This window comes from Buteo buteo, chromosome 14, assembly GCF_964188355.1.
Source record: "Buteo buteo chromosome 14, bButBut1.hap1.1, whole genome shotgun sequence".
NCBI lineage: Eukaryota > Metazoa > Chordata > Aves > Accipitriformes > Accipitridae > Buteo > Buteo buteo.
The window spans coordinates 33288658-33309297 of NC_134184.1; the positions used below are offsets into that span (position 1 = coordinate 33288658).

The 20640-nt window shown below is 43.1% G+C and overlaps 1 protein-coding gene across 4 annotated transcripts; it reads left to right on the top strand.

Annotated features, from left to right (window-relative positions):
* The first annotated feature begins 228 nt into the window (after positions 1-228).
* Positions 229-20237, top strand: LOC142039593 (phosphatidylinositol 3,4,5-trisphosphate 3-phosphatase TPTE2-like). Of its 4 annotated transcripts, none has more exons than XM_075046318.1 (19): positions 229-780; positions 1364-1437; positions 3484-3561; positions 5860-5907; positions 6634-6792; positions 7184-7303; positions 9739-9838; positions 10669-10732; positions 11262-11326; positions 11911-11971; positions 12878-12959; positions 13042-13130; positions 14401-14462; positions 15429-15509; positions 16564-16669; positions 17292-17389; positions 17770-17865; positions 18360-18430; positions 19979-20237. In XM_075046318.1, the coding sequence occupies exons 2-19, from the start codon at positions 1388-1390 to the stop codon at positions 20079-20081; spliced, it is 1533 nt and encodes a 510-aa protein (XP_074902419.1). In that variant the 5' UTR covers positions 229-780; positions 1364-1387; the 3' UTR covers positions 20082-20237. The 4 variants fall into 4 exon arrangements, with proteins under 4 accessions (XP_074902419.1, XP_074902422.1, XP_074902418.1 ...); XM_075046321.1 differs by having other exon boundaries at positions 1369-1437; XM_075046317.1 differs by lacking the exon at positions 229-780 and adding an exon at positions 829-907.
* Positions 20238-20640: the final 403 nt, after the last annotated feature.

The following is a 20640-nucleotide window of genomic DNA, read 5'->3' on the forward strand; positions in this document are numbered from 1 at the left end:
GTCCGCTACCTGACCCTCCTCAGGTGATTCTGCGCAGCATGGCCCTTTACATGTTTTGATACCTCAGTGCTTGTTAGTGCTCTTATTATCTAAGTTTTCATTAGTGGTGTAAAACCATATGGCCAGTTGAAGCCAAGTCATCTACAAGGACGAGAGCAAAGGCAGGAGTTCTTATCTTTTCCGGCCCTATCTATTCAAGCAAGGCCTCTCTTCTCAACAAGACCGTCAATTCATCGAACATTTAATTAAGTTTTGTGATTGCCCGCGGCTCCTTCTCGCTCACCGCTCCCAAGCACCAGCCTCCGACAGGCGTAATCCTTGACAAACACCGGTCCGTGGTACGTGCAGTTGCGGGGAGACAGTCACCAAGGAACAGTTCGTTCTCCGCGTCGGTCAGCGCTCCGCGGTCCCGCACAAACCCCGCGCTGCGGGGAGGCAGCGGCCGCCGCCGCCCGCGGGGCCCGTCCGCCCGGCAGCCCGCGGGCCGCCTCTCCCCCCCGGACCCCCCGGACCCCGCCGTGCCGCGGGGAGCGCGTTTACAGACAGTTTCCGCGGCCCGGGGCTCGGCAGAGGGCGGGCGGTCCCCCCGAGGCGCCCGGCCCGCCCGCTGCTGACGGCGAGGTGCCGGGAGCGGCGGCGGGGCCGTCGCCATGGCAGCGGGCCCGGCCCGGCCGCGGCCCAGGTGCAGCCGTGCGGCGCCGCCGGCTCATTTAGCCGCGGCCCCGGGGCCGGGGCAGCTGAGGCGCGTTCGTGCTCCGCGGCTCGGCCTCGCCTGGGCGGGTGAGTGGGTCTCTGCGGGCCGGGCCGGGGCGGGGTGAGGGAAGGCGGGAGGAGAGCGGCCCTCAGGAAGTTTAACGCCGCTTTCCGCCGAGGCCGCGGAGCGCCGGGGGTGGGCGGCCGCGCTGAGGTGAGGGCGGCGGCGGGAGAGGGGAGAGGGCTGCCCGGGGGGTCGGGGCCGCAGGCTGCGTGTGGTGGGAGGGGGCGGAGGAGCCGGCGTGTGGCCGCGGCCCGTGGAGCCGCTCCCCGCGGAGCCGCTCGCCGGGGTCCGCAGCCCGGGCTCGCTGGGGCCGCGTCCCGCCCGGAGGGGCCGGCTGGGGCTCGGCTGCGCTTCCTGGCTTTGGAGCAGGGGAAGGAAGGTGCTGCTTCGAGGGGATTGTCGCTGTGGCACGGCAGGCGTGGGCGAAAAAACCCTCATCGCGCCGGCTCTCGTTAGCCTCGTAGGTGAAGATTGTGCTTTGTCAGCTGGGGGGGGGGACACTAGTCGAAAACGTCTGCTGGTATCGTGTGAGGCTGCTGCTGTAGGATGCTGGTATTTGCCGTTTCTCGTACTGATACCTCTTTAACTCGACGTGCTTCTCTTAAGACCAGCAGAGCCACACCAGGCAAAATGACAACTGTGAAGTATGAACAAGGGGCAGAGCTGACAGGAGTGTCCAGGTGAGCGGAACGAACCGCACCAGGGTACGGGTCTGGGGTTGAAGTATGCTGTGTGAGTCAGTGCCCTGTCTAGAGTGTCTTAGTGCTTTAAATCTAACAAAGAGAATAACGATGGAGTGCTTGAAGCTTAACACAGCGTACAGTCTTTGTATTCCCCCCCTTAAAATGCTGTTGTCTCAGAGGTATGATATCTCTGAGAGAAATATGCTGTTGTGATTGGCTTCTTACAAGTAGTTAAGAACTAGCTGATAAGTACAGAGCACCCAGCTCCGGTATAATAAGCTCGTGGCAGTAAAGCCAGCTCTCTTCTAGCCTCCAGAAACACTGTCAAGCTCTCCTGTAGAAGAAGATGCTCTTGCTCTGCTCTCCTTAAAAGCCTCAAGTCTGAAGTTCAGAGTGTGTGGGGAGGAAATAGGTTCTTCTAGACTGTCCTCATTTTCTTCTCTTCTACTCCAGTAGTCAAAGACTAGATGTAGTAGCTGTGGCAGAGAGCTTGTTCCAGCTTGGACAACAAGTAGATGTAGAGGAAAACAAAACTCCCTCTGAGGAAAGCATTATCTAGAACTGAATTTTTGTGTGGGAGCACAGTGGAAATAATGTACTCAGACTTGACTTCTGTTTTCTTTTTGTGTTAAAGATTGGCTTCCTAACCCAAAACACAACTGTTGCTCATTCTTATTTTGGCTTATTTTAATCACAGTAGAGGATAAGAAGGTGGCATTTGGTATCCTTCATGTGTCCACAAGTATAAGCAAGTGGCCAGCAGCAAAACTGCTGTAGCAGCAGCAGCCTGCTTTAATGAGTGAACCATTTCAGCTGTACATTAAGTGGAAACTCCCAAGTGAATATCCCATAAGAATAGCTGCAAATCAAAGTTGAATGGCCATACATCACTAGAGCTTTGCTTCAGTTCTGGGAACAAAGTTGCAGATACGGGTGTCTGGAGATACTGGAGCTGGAAAATTAGCTTTAAGTAACAAAATTGTTGCAGGAGGGGAAATCATTGCTCTCTTCAGCCTGATACTGAGCGCAGGTGGTGAACCATCAGTACTGGTTGTTGCTGACACTGTAGGAAATGCATTATTTAACTTGTTGCTTAAAAGGGGGTTAGCCCACACTGCAGAAGCAGTGCTGGCGCATGGGTCTGTTGTGGAGGGTGAAGAATACTTGGATCCTCTGAGTTGCTACACTAATGCTTCAAACATGCTAAATTGCCTCAGAACAGTATGGAAACATCAATATTGAATATGCATATGTAGTTGCTCCTGCCCAAGAAGTAATGATGCCAGAGGCAGACCCACAGCAACACAGTGGCTGTGCTATTATGCAGCACAGTATTTCTGTGGAGAAGGCTGAATTAAACCCCTGGCTTTGGTTGTTATCCTTTATGTTCTCTGAAGTCATCATGTGGCCTTCAGAGCTTCTCAGGTGGCTGAACAAAAACTTGATCTAAAGACACCCTTTTAAGGAAGTTATGGCAAGCAGCCACTACCCCCAAAAAATGCTGTTCTAGCACTAACTCAGCTGCTGCTGCTCTGGTCTTCCAGTTTCCGGTCTGGTATCCTGCTCTGCACAAAAACATCTCTGTGCTGTGGCTTTTCCTGGTGAAAACATTAATTCTCTGAACAAGTAGTTTACTGTAATAGCTTTAATGTCACTTGGACTCTCTGAAGCAATTTTGCATATGCATGTTTCCAGCACTTCCAGAGTCTGGACTGGACTGTTAAGTCCTCAGCAGACTCTTGGATGCCCTGCTTCAAAGCTCTTTATCTGATTGTTGAACACATCTGTTCCCTTTCTCCCCCAAAAGAGAAACTTCTGAGAGATGGGTTGCTAATGGGAACTAGGTCACTACAAGCCAAGGGGTTCTGCTCTGCCAGTGTATGTGAAGTCTTTCTTCCTCTGGTACTGTGCCTGTGCTCTGGCCCAGGCTGCTGCTCGCTGCTCAGCTGACAGTTAATATTCTTTTCTCTGGGACAATGAAGGGTAGCAATGTATAAAGTTGACATCTGTATCAGTATGTGACTTGTGTTATTCCTTTGCCAGCTCTCCAACAGCAGAAGAGCCCACAGTAAAGATTGATGATGGTTGTGATGAGGATAATGAACCAGACAGCTGTTTCAAGTAAGCTAATGTTACACTAAATGCCTTCCTCACCCCCAAAGGTGGAAACTGTTGGGCCAAAATAAGAAGGCAGATGGCCTGCTGAAGTAGAGATAAGCCCAGTAAATCACTTTATATTGACATTTGTTCTAGCACATAATAAAGACAAGTAAGTTCAGGAAGCTTCTTTCATCTCTAGAGACATAAAGTGTAGCTTGTTCTCAGGTTAGAAGTCCATCATATTATGGAGAATGTGTATGCAAACAGCATTGATTAAACTTTCCCAAAACAGTGAGTTTGGGAGAGCACAGAAGAACAAATGCTGGTGAGAAAATGAGGTGAATGAGTATCTGGGGCAAATGATAAGCATCATGCCCTCATCAAGACTAAATTGTCTGAACTTGCTAGTGATTAACTTCATTCTTGAAATGGTTATTTTCTAACAGTGTTTAGCTCTTGTCACCAGATTACTAACTCTGCTAGCGTACTTAGTCAAGTCAGTGACAAGTGAATACATTTGTGTCTCTGTTCCTGCAGCTCAAGAACAGAAAGATTAAGCCTGTTATCTCAGTTCTTCTATGTGACAACATGTCTTTCTAGAATTTAGAAGTTGGCATTTACAAATGCATTTCATGAAGGCTTTCAGCTAAGTATGTGAACAAATATGCCATGTTCTCTTCAACTGATTGAAGATGTTGGCAGGCCAAATTGGAGTGGTGTGCATACATTTCAGTCTTTAGTGCACCTAATAAAGGTATTTGTCCTTAGACCGTGGAAGCTGAAGTCTTGGTGTGCCTACTAAATTTGCATTGAAGGATTGACTGGGCAAAGACACAGACCAACAAACTGTTAGTGTAATTATTGCAGTGTTTCCTTAGATGTTAGACACTCAAATGCAAGGAGAACCTCCTATATGCTAGGCTGTCTTCAAGACAAGACCTGTTATTACATCCTTGACTTCCATGGGAAAAATGGGTTCTACAATCTAAGTATCTCCTTCCCGTTTAGGGATGCAGGTGTTTGCTGGTTAGACCTTGCTTCTTAGTTTGAAGTATGAGCCTAATAAGAAGTGTAGGTTAATTCAGTAGGCTTCCTAATCACTTCAAAGATATCTAGCTTTGTCTTAAACTGAGTTATTGAGGTGTTAAGGATATGCACCAAGTGAAATGCAATGCTCAAGTTACCCTAGAGGAAACAAGTAGCTCAGACAGGATCACTGTGGGGTGCAGTATGCATTATTGAGCTGACAAAGACTTCCTGTAACAGTGGTATCTCTAATGGTGGTGGGGAGGGGGAGTGTAGTAACTGTATATAACAGGAAAGATGGGGTAGGTATGTGAACAATACAAAAGGAATCTACCAGTACTTTTTGTCAGTATCTCGGAGCTTTTGTTAGGTCCTATTGTTAGTGATATACTTGGAGAAGGTGTTTTCTTTCAAGTGTCTAAGAAAAGACTCGGTGCTTACAGTAGTTAAGTAATCCCAAGATTACTTAACAGACTGGCAGTCTGTTTTTTCAGACTGTCAGAACTTGGGGCTTGCAGATAATTGCTTCTACCTTAGTTCTTGGTGTAGCCTAAAGAGACTTTCAACTAGTGAGATAGGCCTTTGTGTAACTAGCTTTAAACCAGAAGGCTTAAAGCATACCAAAGAGGCAACAATAATCTTCTGTAACTGGAGCTGGAACCCTGCTAGGGCTGGAGATAACTCTCACAATTGGAAGAACTTAGCTTCAGTAACTCATTTTCTTAAAAGGCACTTGAGTCTTCAATCTGAAAGCCAAACCAATTTTTCCTTTTAAAGGCAGAAAAGGGATTTTTCTTCATCTATTCCAAGAGCACAGAAGCAGTAGTGGAGCTATTAACAAGTGCAGTTTTTTCCAGGCCTGGAAAAAAAAATAAATCTTCTGATACAATAGTCTAGTATCTTGAACAAGATACCTTAAGAGATGTTTATGCTTTAATTTCCCTATTGACCAATAGCTATTATATAAGACTGCTTCTTAAAGCTTATAACTGGGCATTTAGCCAAACTTCTAGTGTCACTGGAATTGTAACACTGAATAGTGTTGTGCATAAGTACATACTGCTGTACTTCTAGGGTCTGTAGCTGGCGAACGTTTTTTCTAACGAGTGATCAAAGCATTGCTTTCAAGTACTGTCTTAACCTATATACTTCATGAACGCAACCAAATAATCTCCTCTTTAAGAAATTGCTACTATACAGAATTCTAAAACCAAAAGAATGCAACAGTGCTCTTGTGGCTAATACCAGTAACAAAATGTCACTTGTCTTGATGCCAGTTCTCTTCTCTTGCAGTGCAATTAGGAGAAGAATTTCCCCATTTGTGATGTCATTTGGATTCAGGTAAAAGGTCATGCTTGTAATGATATGGGCAGGGTAGAAATGGTCCTCATTTCTGGTGTGATAACTTGGAGAATTCCTTGAACAGCAGTGACTCCAGCCTGCTCTGTCTGGAAAGTACTGAATCGCCTATCACCCCCAGAAAGGGTGACGTGAGAAAAGTACTTTGATTGGGAAAGAAGTCTTAAACAGATATGACTACATTGTCCAAGGAGACCTGAAAGTCAGAACTGTAAATGCTGTTGACTTGGATAAAAGCTCTTTAATGGCTTACTCCAGGCTGTGGCAGCTTTTGAACAACTAGTTGGTCAGTTGTATGTAGTCTAGGTGCTGGAGCAAGGTAAGCCATTAAAGACAGTTATTTTTAAGGGGCTACACCAAGTTGTGAGTGGGAAGGAAGGTGAGTAAGCTGAAAGACAACACTGACACTTGTGTGCCTTAAAGCATTCAGGTTTGTACCACTTCTAGGTACCAGTGGAATTATAGGTTAATAACTACAGCTGAGTCTGAGGTAGATATATGGTTCCACATGGATGACATATTCTGTGCAGATCACTTAGAAAATGTAATTTGAATCCTTCAGCTGCTTATACAAGCAGGCCTCAATCTGTACGTAAGAGAACACACTCTTGCTGGAACAGCTGAAAACAAATCTGGGCTTGTGCTCTTCAGTCAATGTCAGCAAGTCATTCCTATGTCTCAAGTTGACTTGTATTTTTCTTTTGACAGAGTATTTGGAGTTGTACTTATCATCGTGGATATTATAGTTGTGATTGTGGATCTGGCTATCAGTGAGAAGAAGGGTGTTAGAGAGATCCTTGAAGGTGTTTCCCTGGCAATAGCACTCTTCTTTCTCATCGATGTTCTCCTGAGGGTGTTTGTTGAAGGGTAAGTAAGACACTGACAAAAATTAAGTCAGTGTGGCAAGTCCTCAAGCTAGTAAGGAAGTAATACTTGGGGCTTGGACTATGAACATGGATGCCCTGTAGGCTAATTTCCTGGTCATAGACAATGGCCACAACTTTTATTGGCTGTTACCCTTTTATAGAATAATCTGTAAAGTGAGCACTTGGAAACTGCATCAGCTTTGCTGTGACTTACCTGTGTAGGCCAGGTGTAGGATTACTTTCTTAGTGAGACTTCAGTCCTTAGTGTTAAGAACTACTTCAGGAGAGCTTGTCTCTAGCAGTAGCTCTGTATAGGTGATTCTTCTCCTGAAGATGTATTTCAGTCTTTGCTATCCCTATGGACATCTGTCTAAAACTCTCCTTTGTTTCAGCTTCAAGAACTATTTCCAGTCCAAACTGAATATTTTGGATGCATTCATAGTGGTGGGCACTCTGTTAATTAACATGACGTACTCCTTCTCAGACCTTGCTGCAGCAGATCAGATACCAAGGTAAGAATGGTATGGCAGCTGTTAAATGTGATGTCTTTTCTTGATAGTCTTTCAAGAATTTTCTTGGGCACCTCTAAGCTAGATGTGTGCATACTAGATCATGAATATGGCAGTGATAGTATTTCATGGTACAGACTAATGAAGGATAGAGACACCTAACTTTGGTCTACAGTTATGCTATAGACTGTCCCCGTCTTGAAGGCAGATATGATCTAAACATATCACTTGGGGTAATTAAAAGTGAATAGTGAGGCCATCAAATGCTGTAACTCAGGCATTTTTGGGGCAGAAAGTGTGCAGCAGCCCTGATAGAGAGGAGAGTCTGAAGGTTAGAAAGAAGAGTTGGATTATAATAGCAAATGGAACAGACAACTGAGGGAGGATCTCTGTCTAATGGATCTTGAAATAGAAAGAGCTGCCACATTGTCTTGTTTCCTCCACCTTGCTGTCCCAAAAGCCTCATGGTAACATGTGTTGGATTTTTCAGCCATGCCTTGGAGAGGGGAAACATGCTGTTCATGTGCATAAATTAAAGTCATATTTCCATCTGATTTCTGTAGCTTGATCAGATGATAACCTGTGAGAGGAATCCATTCTTGATGGAGACAGAACTACAACTAAGATTATTTTATCTGCAGTAGGTTCGAATTAGTGAAACTTGCTTGCATCAGCCAGGGAAAGAAGTTGAGCTCTTTTTAAAAAAAAAATAAAAAAAAATCACCCTCACAATTCAACTGGCTACTGGGCACAAGGGGGTAAACGTTCTTCTAGAAATTACCAACTCAAAGTCTAGTTATTGAAGAATCCAGAGTTGGACAAACATCTGGAATTATTAGTCATCTCTTCAAATGCCAGCTAAACTCAGGTTTCAAAAGGTAGAACTACCAAAGGAATAGCTTTTGCAGCCTCAGAATCATAAAAGGCTGTTTCCTTCTAGGTCTTTTTAAACATTAAATGGACTTTAATAATTACTTCCCATCTCTCTGGCCACATTTTTCTAAAGCCGCTTTCATCTTATGGCAGCATCCAGTTACAGGTAGGAGAAATGGCACTGTGACAGGGTAATCTGCACTGCTATCTTTCCTAGGCTATGTTAGTAGTAGGCCTGATCCTGCACTGACCCATCTTGTTGTAGATTGGTGTGTGCAAGTGCCTTGTATTCTGACTTGCTGAAGTTGATGGGGATTTAGAATAGGCTTTTGGGTCACATAAAAAGGAGTTCACACTGATGCTCTCAGAAGGTACTCACCTGGGACCTACCATCTCACCCATGCAATCCTTAAGGCCCTCTGTAAGGCTTTTCTTGTTAAGGGTGCTTCAGTCCACTTCTGACCAAAATTATACTACCTGGTACTAGATGATACCTCAGACTTGGCCAAATCCCAGATCTTGAGATGAGATGGTCTTCCTGCCTAACATTCCAGTAGTGTCTGCACAATCCAAATAATTCCCAGTAGCTTACCTGGGGTTTATCACTTTTCTTTTGTCATAGACCTTCCTCAAGAAGCAGATGGCAGTCTTAAAGCACCTGATAAATCTCAGAATAATTAGAATCTGAGCAGCTTTTTTGTGGATGAGAGTGTATATGTGACAAGTGAAATTTTGGTGGCAGTCCACAGATGACTTTAAGCTCTACATCAGTGGAGAGCAGACTGGCTTCAACTGCAGGTCACGGGTTAATGTTTCCATAATGTTTGTCCCCCTTACTGTAGGTATCCCCTTACTATAGGTATTCACCAAGTTTTTTACTTAAGTGTATCAGGACCTGAAATATGTGCATGTGCTCCTTAAAAGTATATGCTCACATATGTCCTTAAGGAATGATTGTTAGTTTGCCCTAGTCCCTAAGGGTATGTAAAAGCAGCTGCCCCTGTTCAGTTGTTCCAGTAGAACCACTCACATAAGCATCTTGCCTGCTTCAAAGTTCAACAGCAGTTCAAAGTTCCTCAAACCAAATCATCTGCTCAAGTTGCTGAATGATTAAACACAGGGTTTATACTGATCTGTTCTCAGGTTTCTTAATCAAGGCATGATGTATATAGCCTGTCTAACTTCTCTTTTCAGCTATTTTTCAGGTGGCTACTTGCACTTAAATGTATACTTGAGAACAAGCTTCAAGGAACAAGAATTTGGGGTTAATAACATAGGTAGTGTTGTTGCTTGCTGGGCCTGTGAAAGTCTGTTTGAGCAAGTAGCGGGTTTCCTAGTTCCATTAGCTGTTCAGAACATGTACTTCTGGAAAAAAAAAACTCAATAAAACCATGGTATTCTTCAAGCATAGTATTCTTTCTCCAAAATCAGCCTGAAAAGTCCTAGTTTAGTATATGAAACAAAGCTTTAAACTGTCTCTGAAACAGCTTTTAAATACCTTTAAGCTTTGCATCTAAGTTTAATTGTGTTCATTTTCTTTCATGGTGAATCTGACTCTCATCTAGAATGGTGACTCTCCTCCGAGTTCTGAGAATTATCATCTTAATAAGAATATTTCGCCTGGCTTCACAGAAGAAGCAACTTGAAGTGGTGACCAGGAGAATGGTAAGTTGGCCTCTTAATATATCTAGGCTACTATTACCGTTTCCAGCTCTCTCTCCAGGCTACCATCAATAGTGAGTAGCAAGACTGCCCACAGCCTGTTGGTCTGCAACTGGTAATATTGCCTAAGCAGCATGTCTGTTTGGTGTCCCTGACAGGGTACTGGAGTTTTGCCTCCAACTTCAGTATAGCTAATAATTCTTAACTTTGCTCAAGTAAGCAGTAACTTGACCTGGAAGGCCAGCATGTCAAAGTGATTGCAACACCACCATGTGTCTCAATTGATAATTTCTAGTTTGTGTGGTACATAGGCTGCTTTCCCTCACATGGGGGAGGATAGGAATTTTAATGCTTCTGGTGCTTATTCCAGGTGAAAGCAAAACAACCTAGCTGTTGAAGCCCTATCCATTGTAAATGCTGCTTTTTTTTCATCAGGGGCACTAAAGTGGTACTCGAAGCTTCAAGTATGTCCTCTTGCTCAGGAATAAGCAGTCTTGGTTATGCTGTCCTTAACTAATTCCTTCCCTCAGCCCCCAGCCACTCAAACAGCAACGACAGATTATGCTGCAGTCTGCAAAGAATCTGCAGTGTTCTTTCCACTAGAATAAACTTTGATACTTCAGGGTAAAATTTCTGTATGGAGCTTCTACCTAAAAGCTAACACAATAAATGTTATTCTTGGCTAATGCTGTGAACTTTGCTATAGCAAAATGAGGCTCTGCTACTCATGACTGAAGTTCAGAGTCTAGATGGTTGGTTTTGCCTAGTAACAGGCAACTCTTGTTGATCTTTGGCATTCCTTTGGAAGACTAACTCTACACTTCTTTTGGCAGGTCTCTGAAAACAAAAGGCGTTATATGAAAGATGGCTTTGATCTGGATCTCACTTATGTTACTGGTGTGTAGAAGCAAATGATACTTTGCTGCATGTTACATCCTGCTAACACTAGTTATTTAGTTAAGTGCTTGACATGAAATACAGGCAATGTTTTAGACTAATGAAACTTAAGTGTGAACTCAAAGCAGGCCTACTCATTTTCTGTGGCATTTTGAAATATGGATTCCTGACTCTGACACTTGTTCTCAAGGATTAGCCTTCTGGGGGAGAGGTTGTACATTCTGTATGTTATGATGGAAATTCTCCTGAGGCCTAGGGAGCCAGAGCTGAGACACTATGGACTAACTCATAGTTTTTTTGCCTGTGATTCTGTAGAGACTGACACTTAATGGTAGCTGATGCTTCAGGAAGCTTTATTCTCCTACTCTAGCTATACTAAATGCAGAAGAAAAGCTCTCAGAAATGGGTAGGTGGTTCTTATAATTAGGGTAGAAATAAGCTGTTTCATAGTGATATTGCTCTCAATCACATAGTTCCTACATGTGGGGAGGGTTCCCCCTGTTATTTCTGATTGCTCTCTTTTCCACAGATCGCATTATTGCAATGTCATTTCCATCTTCTGGGAAGCAGTCTTTCTATAGGAACCCAATTGAGGTAAAAATTTGTCATTTATCAGGTTCAGTATTTCTGAATGCTGTTTCACTTCTAAGCTCCCACTAATTTGCCTGTGGACTAGATTGTCAGGTCAGTCCTAGTCCTACTGTCTTGGCTGGTTGGAATGACTAAATGGTGGTCTCCACTGTGCTGCACCACTTGTGTTGTAGTCTCTTAGCTAAGCCTAGTGGCATGTATCTGGCACTGTGCACAAACTGGTGCTCTGATGCTCCTGTTTCTTGGGAATGCTTCAGAGAACCAAGTCAGTTCTGTCCCAGAGCAGTAATAGTACAAGCGAGAACTGTATATTCATCTAAATAAAGATGTTTAAAAGGTCTGCATTAATGCCCTTTAGAGCTATGCTGCCTGATATTGTGGAAACATATGTAGGGCAGGGAAGATAGCTGCAGTAGTACTTTTATTCCAGACAAGAACCCGAGCTATTGGCCTGGGAAGGCTTGCTGTCCCAGGGCTGTTGATGAACAGCAGTCACTGACCCTGCTTGGGGGTGGGGGATGAGGTGGTAGTGGAAATGAGGAGTAGAGCACCAACTACTCTGAACTTGCATCTTGTTATTGCCTTAGGAAGTTGCAAGATTTTTGGACACCAAACATGCAGACCACTATAAAGTCTACAATCTCTGCAGTAAGTATGTTTAGCTGGTGACTGTATTGAAATACTGCTAAACAGAAAAACATGTCTTCAAGGTATGCTGGTGGCAATACCAGATCTCCAAGAATTTAGTCTGTCAAAAGTGCACAGCTGTCTCTGACTGCCTTCTGTCCTGAATGTGGCTATTGACTTTGAGCATCTAATGTACCAAAGCTTGCAAAGAAGATACTTGGATGCCTTGCAGTTTAGACTCCCTTGCTCATGCTGAACAATTGCTTCAATGTTCCAAAACTCTTACTAAAGAAGTGGAAAACTAAACCTGGGCTAAAACTTGGGGTGATGTTGGAGTTTTTTTCTAATCAAGGCTGAGAAGAGATGTGAATGAATAGTTAAAATCTATTCTGTTTAGAAATGCCTAAAACAATGAAAAACACTTTAGGAATAACTGTCCTGTGGCTTCTGCTTTCATAGTAGAGCATCAGAGCTGGAAGCAGACAAGGTATGATACAGAAGCATTGATACTGAAGTCCTGAAAAAGTAACTGTCCTCTAGCTAGTGGAGGAATAGATGAGGGGTCACAGATGAGGAGTGTGGTATTAGCAGCTCCTTACCACTTTGTAGGTGCACGTTGCTGTGGCTGACCCTGACAGTACATCAGAACGTTAACTTTCAGATCCCTAAATAACCTGTATGGAAAGGAATGGCCATCTGGGCCTGGAGGTGAATTCTCACTTAAAAGTGAGAAGTGTGAAACTAGAAGCTAAGCAAGCATGGTTTTAGCCAAATTACCTCATAGTTTTTCTACTTTGATCTGTCTATTTTTACTACTGTACTTTAAAAACTAGTATATACTCAGACCAGCGGTTGTGTGTCACAAGCCACTTTCTTTGTTGCAAGTCTATTCCCTTTACTGGCATAATTCCAGATCTTTCCTTGTAGGTGAAAAAGGCTATGACCCCAAGTACTTCCACTACAGGGTGGAAAGGATCTTTATTGATGACCACAATGTCCCAGCGCTACAGTGAGTCTTGTCAAGAAATACATACATCATGATAGTTCTATGTGGGCATTTGCTTTGATCCACTAACTTCCCTCTTATCTAGGGACATGCTGAAATTCACTGCCAGTGTCCGTGAATGGATGAGTCAAGATGAAAAGAACATCATAGCAATTCACTGTAAAGGAGGCAAAGGTAGGACTTCTTGTGTAGTCTGTGTATGCTACAAATCACGCTATTCTTATCATGCCTTCTTTAATGTTAGTATGGCCTTAAGTCATAGCATGAGATGGGTTTAGAGTGTAACTTGACAAATTCTGCAGACAGCGAGATGATTAGCAACAGTATAGTGCTGTGTGTTTAATATTACACAACCCCATTTCTCAGTAGCCCAGATTTGATCTCTTAAGAACCAATGTCATCTTAGATTAAAATGGTCTTCAGTAACTGCCAGCTGTCCTGACTGCTGGGACAGCAGTCCCCCAGGGGAGGCTGGGGATAGGGAGGTATTAAAACTGCTACTGTCAAAAGTGTTAAACTGCTGCTTTGGCTCCCTGGCAGCCAGTCACCCACACTGAATATCCTGCACTGTAATATACCTCAAGCTTTTTAATTTCTTGCAGTGGAGGCTGGAATGTTGTAGGTACAGCTGGGTCTTAAACTGAGATACACAAGGTATTATGCGATAGAGTGCAATGTAGTCTTATGGGGACAGGCTAGTCAAAGCTACTGCATGTGAGCTGACCTATGGGTGCTATCCACAACCTGTAGTAGTGTGGGAGCTGTTGGAAGTGCATAATAACTGTGCAAATAAGCCAAATTTCCTTGCAAACATCTGTCACATCTTTAGCTGCCTGCTGTTACTGCTGCAAATACTTGGCTTAAACCAGGTGGTTACTTAACACAAAGGTGGCTCTTTCCCCTGCTTGGAACCATAGCTTAAAAGGTTTTGCAGAATGAACACTGAAACTACCTGCAGGCCAAAACTAGCTTGAAGAACAAGTGTAGGGAGGGGTGACTGAACCTCTTGGATCTTAAATTCAAAACTGAGACTATATTTGAGTTTTTGTGCTAGCAGTCTTGATGTCATCTTAGTAGGGTTGGAGGGGAAAAGTTGGAGCAGAGAAGTCTTGAGGCTTAGATTATGGGCAAGTGCGAGTCTATAACCTAATCTAGTAGTGTGTACTTGACTGTATCCTCTGCTAAATAGAGTATGCAGATAGTGGCCAGCTTCCTAAGTATCTCTAGGAATACTACAAAGACATGTGGGGACTGCTTTCAAGGAACATGTTAAACTGCAGTATCTTGTCTTTAACTCATTCTTCCCAGAAATACAGGCACTTAACTACTCTAGTGTCACTTACCTCCTGTTATGTCTTCTATTTCAAAAGTTATAACTTCATCTTCACAAAAATAAACCCAAACACCTTAACTCCTGTAGTTCAACCTGTCTCTTCTAATACAGGCAGGACTGGAACAATGGTCTGTACCTGGCTTATAGACAGTGACCAGTTTGAGAGTGCAAAGGTAAAAAAACATGGTGTTTCTTTATTTGATTCTTCTAGTATTCAAAATGCCCCTTTAGAACCTACCTAATTGGTGAAATGCACTAATACTCTGCAAAAAGTCTATACTGGAAAAAGGATACTGTGAACAACCTGTTTTACAAAAAAGTTCTTGCAAATCTTGCTACTATGTAAACTCCTTTCTGATGAAGACTATTCTTGATGAGGAAGAACTGGGAAAATAGAATTTAACAGGATACCAACTTTGAAGCACTTTTTGGGGTTTTTTTGAGGCATAATAGACCTAGGATAGGATCTTGAGCAACAACTTTCTTAACTGTAGATGGCTTCTGAGCATGCTATACTAAAGACAGTGTCACTATTTAAGTGCAATTTTTTCTTCAACCTTCCTCCAAGTAGTGTGAGGGATCAAGAATTGTCTTGACTGCCGGCATTACAGCAAGAAGCCCTTTTAGGGAAAGGGAGAAAGATCAGCAAGTCCTGGCCAGGACAGATGCATGTGCTGCTCTAGTATTCCAGGTCTAGCATATCAGTCTGGAGAGCTGGGTTGCAGAAAGCCCAAGTCAAGGTAGTCTGGCCAGAGTGTATATTCATTTAATCCCTTGTTTTACTCTGACTTTGGTTTGTGAAGATCTGAACTAATGTTCAGCTTGGTCTGCCACAGACTGCTTGAATATAGATGATTCTAAAGCAATTGCTTAAAGCACATTGCTCTCCTCATTGAATGAGCTTTATAAACACTCTTTCATGGATGACAGACTTAATGTATCAGACTTCCTAATTAGTACTTTCTTATTCTAATTAAAAGCCTCCTGTTAGAAGGTACCAAAACAACTATTGCATATCTTCACTTGCATTCTCTTATTAGAATTGACTGGTGTAATTCCAGTTTACTATCCCCTTCTCAGGAAGGGGAATGATGGTGGAATGAATGTATCTTAACCCTTGAAACTTTTTTCCTGCATAGGAAAGTTTGGAATACTTTGGGGAGAGAAGAACTGATAGAAGCACAAGTACCAAGTTTCAAGGAGTTGAAACTCCTTCCCAGGTAAGCTTGAGCAGGTCCAGCAACAGTAGCCAAACCAATACTGGCCTTGTGAGTGCTTATGCTACCCCACCTCCCCTGCCTTGTTTCAGAGATGTAGGTTCCTACCAATGCTTAACTCCTGAAATTTCTGTACTCTTTAAGTGTTGGAAGACTATCAGCTGGTAGGCTTGCACTGCATCGTCCACCCCCTTCCACTTTGTCCAAGCATATTCCTTAAGCCTTCCTCTGTTATAATCAAATCTGAATTATGGTATCTAAGATAACAGAATTGTTGAGATTAGGAGAGCTTTCAGTCCAACCCCACTGGCAGGGTGAGCTAGAGCAGGCTGCCTAGGGCTGTGTGCAGTCAGGTCTAGAATATCTCCACAGATGGAGACTTCACAACCTCTCTGGGCAACCTGCTGCAGTGTTTGCCCACCCTCACAGGAGCATGACCCTATAAGACAGTTGGGCTGTTTATCAAGGATGTACTGAAGCCTGCAGCCTGGCCTGGGGAGGGCCATGGCACTGCTGTGTCTGGGTGGAGGAATGCATCCTCTAGAGACTGCATTCACAAGGAAACACTAAACAAGTTCCTGCCTCAGACCACAGTCTGGGGCTTTGCTCACTTTGATTCACTGTGTATGGTGAGATTCAGAGGTGTGAGATGAAGCTGGTGGCAGAGGTACTTTAGTTGCTGGTATAAAATAGAATGGAAGTACAGCTGTCCTTCAGAATGTGCATCTGTAAAAATGGAAGTATCTTGTATATTTAAACATTCTGCCTGTTAAAAAGCTGCAATTTAAAAGCTGCTCACTTCTTGCTGAACTCAAAAGTATGGAATTCTTCTCAGAACATGAAGTTTGAATACTGCTTAAAAATGTAGATGTTGAGTTTGCCTAGAGGATTGTTTGAACTTGGGAGGGTAAGGAGAACAAATGGTTACTTTCTTCTTAGATTTGGACTTAGAGCTAAGAACTTGGCAGAGAAGATCTATTTAATCCTACTTCTGCCTAGAATTAGTCTGTGTGGGGTACAGAAACCGTATAATGTGTCTGGGTTTTTTGCATTACAGAGTAGGTATGTTGGGTATTATGAGATCCTGAAAAACAAGTATAAGTTGAAACTCCCACCAGAGAGGCAACTCAAAATAAAAAACCTCAAAATCCACTCCATACATGGTAAGAACTCTTGAATTTGGGCATTCCTCTGGTAATGGTTTCCTAGTACAGGCGGCTGATCTCTACTGTCTCTCTTGCTAAACCCATGATAGGAATGTAGTCTTACTGGGATTTGAGAATTCAAATGACACAGTTAAAATATGATGAAGAGCATTTTGGAGTGCAATTGCCCCATGTGTTCTGTCACTTCCTGGGTGTCTGGTCAAATGGTGTCTCACATGCAACCTGCTCTGTTTTGGGAAGGGAATCACTTTTCAAGTGAGATTAACTTCACATGTCAAGCTGGATCCACTAATGTTTCTCATTAAAGAACACCTGTTTCTGTACATATACACTGGTAATTTTGATAAAAGGCTGGAAGTTCAGCATGACTTGTTCAAGGGGACTTCAAACTGCTGTTCTTGTTCAGTCAGTGGAACTAGACTCTACATTACTCTGTTCCTGCTCCACTAGTAGGATTCACTGGTACTTCAAAGTACAGCTTTCAACCTCTGATTCTTGAGCTACCTTTAGGATTTGAGTTCTCTAAAGACTATAGCAAGGCATTCTGGAGAGAACAGGATTGCACTTGGTTTTCCAGCTAATGTATGTACTATGGTATAATGCAACCCTTTCTTCCTAGGAGTTGGGAAAGGCAATGGAACTGATATGAAGGTGCAGATAATTGTGAGGAAGCAAGTTGTACTAGAATGTGTATGTGCCAGTCAAAGAAACTGCAAGGTGAGAGTACTATGAAATTGTGTCAGTTGAGTCACAGAAGCTGAAAGCTGACTTACAGGTCAAAACTGTCTTCCTATAAAAGTTGAATACTGGACATAAAACTGTCTAAATAAATGGATGCTGTAAATTCTGAGAGAATGAAGAAGCTAAGCTTTGCTAAATCACGGGAAAAGTAGTGGTAAAATAGTGAAAGATTTCCCTAGAAATCAATTAAATGCAATAGCTCACTCTGACCTGAGCAGCTTAAATCGTTGGCTATTATTCTAGCACTGCTATTGTATTTGTATACCATGAATGAGTAGCTAGGTATTGTCATGAATTGGTCCCTTGTCTCTCTGCAGTAACTTTTCATAAAAGTAATACTTTATTCTGTTATCCAGCTCTTCTTTGATTCTGAAAGTGACTCTGTAGTCATTGGCTTGGAAGACAGCCCTGTTATAAGTGGTGATGTGAAAGTCAGATTTGAATCACATTCCGTAAGTACAACGGCATGAAGACCTTCACTTGAGTGTGAGGAGAGGCTGCAGTGCAAACTGCAGCTGGGCTGGCTGTGCTTTGTGGGGCAGAATCTGTTTTCCTCCCCAGTGACTCCTGCTGTGTGGGGTGGCCCCACTATAGCAGCTGTTATTCCACCCCTGTGCAGTGAGTGATGCAGCAAACATTACTACATCACTCTGTGCAGGCAGGGGAGGCATCTAGCTGTTCACACAGTACAACTAAAACATCTGAGTTGAGTAGCTGCTGCTTCTAACATGGGTCTCTTACTTAATGTGACCTAGTATTGAGTGACCTAGTCCTGAAATAACTTCAGTGAAAATAGTGATCTGGGTGTGATATTGGGCTTTTCAAGTGTACTGACTGACACTGTAGCTTTGTAAACCAAACTACTGGGGACAGGTGGGTACTCTTCCTCTGCAAAAATTGAGTCATGCTGTCAAATGGAGTCCTTAAACAAGGCCTTTGTCTTTAGGTTCTCCCCAAAGGCTATGATGACTGCCCATTCTTCTTCTGGTTCAACACTTCCTTTATTGAAAATAACAGGTAAGTGATCATAGTGACTGCCTTCAGATCCTAACTTCAAGTGTCTGAACAGAGCTGAAAGTTCACAAACATAGTACTGAAAGCTGACATAGCTTGCTGATCAAGCCTGTCTTAGCTTCTGTGTGGGTACTTGTCTCTGACTCTCAACTGTAACTTGTGAGCAGGCAGTTGGCACACACCTGCTTGCACTGTGCCAAGTGTTTTAAAGTATGTAAGCTCTTTATCTTAATCAAGTTAATCCATTGGACTCTTTCCTTGGCACTCTAGGTATTGTTAATGAACTCAAATTTAAAAAGGTAATGCTAACTATTTAAACCTAAGGCAACTCTGTCATCCTCTATAGCATGGCTGACTGAGAGGCTGGAACTTGTTCAGTGGCTTAGCAGGCAAATATTAAGACCAGAGTTAGAGGTGCCAATGTTTGGGATCCCAAAGAAAGGCTCAAACTTACTGCTACTCATGCTTTTGTTAAAATCAGAAATTACTGTGGTTAGTTCTTGTTGAAACTAGAACTCCCAGTAGAGCTCCAGCCAGCAAAAGTTGGGCTTGTCTGTCTCACTAGGGGAGTGATGGAGAAATGCAGAGACATGAGATCTGTCTCTTCTGTCTACCAAACTTGACAGATTTAGACAGGAGAACAGTGAACTTGATATATGAGATCCTATTCCAGTCATGGAGAGAACAATAATTGTAAGGAAACAATTTTTAATTGATCCCATTAGAGCATGTGGAGAGATAGCTGTGAGTCTATTGTTCATAACTCTAAATTTAATATGCTGAGCCAGCAATGCACCTTGCAGTCTAGGTGCAGACATCTAGTTAGACCAAACCAGTGGCAGGAGAAATGGCACTGCTGCAGGGCTGTCAGACAGCAGGTATACATCTCAAAAGTTTTGCCCAAGTGCTTTGTTTCCTGCAGGGCTAGAGAGGATGACCCACCATACCTTCTCTTAAACATGGTTTAGTGGAGACTATCTCCACTTCTGCCCAGAGAATTCTGGTAGACCTCAGGTGGACTAGGTCTAATCAGAAGTGAAACAGCTGCTAAGGCAGTGCTTCTTTCTCTGTATCTCTAATTCAACCATAGCTGATGTGCAGGTGCTGTTAAGTGATAACTAGACATGAATTTGGTAAGCATTAGAAGTGGACAACATGCCTAATGAGCTTGACTGAGTACTGAATCAAATCCCTGGTATTAGGAAGGTCAGTTATTAAGTTCCTGTCACTTGCATAACCATCAGGAGGTCTTGAGCTGAAGGTAACACTAATTTTACTCTAACAGTCTTGCATTGTAGGGCTCTGGGTGGGAAAAAAACAAACCAAAAAAACCCAACAAAAAAACAACTCACAAACCCACCAGGTTGATTGTGTGTGTTTCTCAGATTATGTCAGTTCCAAAGCCCTGTGCAGGCATGGCTGATGTCTGTCTGAATTCAAGATCTGGGGCTATATTTAATATTGCAGGGCTGAGCCTGAAGTTCTCTTGGCTAGCTGAAAGTAAAAGCATGTCTTAGGCTGTAAGATACACTACCAAATTTTGTCTTTCAGACTCTACCTTCCCAGGAATGAGCTGGATAACCCTCACAAGTCTAAAACATGGAAAGTCTATAGTGAGACATTTGCTGTGGAGGTGAACTTTACTGAACCATAAGGCAAAGCTGAAAGAAGGGAAATATGTAAAATTAATCTATTTTCCTGGAGAATATCTTGCTGCTTCAGTATAAAGTGAAGCAGTCTCATTTTGATGTACTTAATGTATTTCTGTGTAGATACTTCTCAAATAAACTTACATGAAGTTCTGTTGTGCAGAGCAATAATACTCTGAAGAGTTACTTAGCGTCAGCTGACTGTCATATCATGTTACTGAGTTGTTGGATCCTTTGGAGCTTAGATGTCTCTACATACAGGTAATCCCTACTTTATTAATCTAAGACAATTGTCTGTCTTTAAGCAAGAGCATTAACCTGAGGGTGAGTGGAGACCAGCAGTCTGCAGGACACTGCTGGAAAAATCTGACACCTCTTCACTCAGCATCAGGGTTTTCCACAGGTCAGTAGAACACAGGAATTTGGAGGGAGGAATAGTAATCTGGTGCAAGCAGACTAATCCTTCTTGAGTAGAAGTCTTGGTATTGAACCACTGTTCATCAGAAATCCATGATGTAGGGTTCTGAGCAACACCTGGCCTGGGAGCTGACTGTGGGGGCTGCA

Coding starts and splice junctions, on each gene's coding strand:
- LOC142039593 (XM_075046318.1), top strand. CDS start 1,388: ATGACAACTGTGAAGTATGAACAAGGGGCAGAGCTGACAGGAGTGTCC. Junction 5,908..6,633: donor GTGATGTCATTTGGATTCAG/GTAAAAGGTCAT, acceptor TTCTTTTGACAG/AGTATTTGGAGTTGTACTTA. Junction 17,866..18,359: donor TCAGATTTGAATCACATTCC/GTAAGTACAACG, acceptor CTTTGTCTTTAG/GTTCTCCCCAAAGGCTATGA.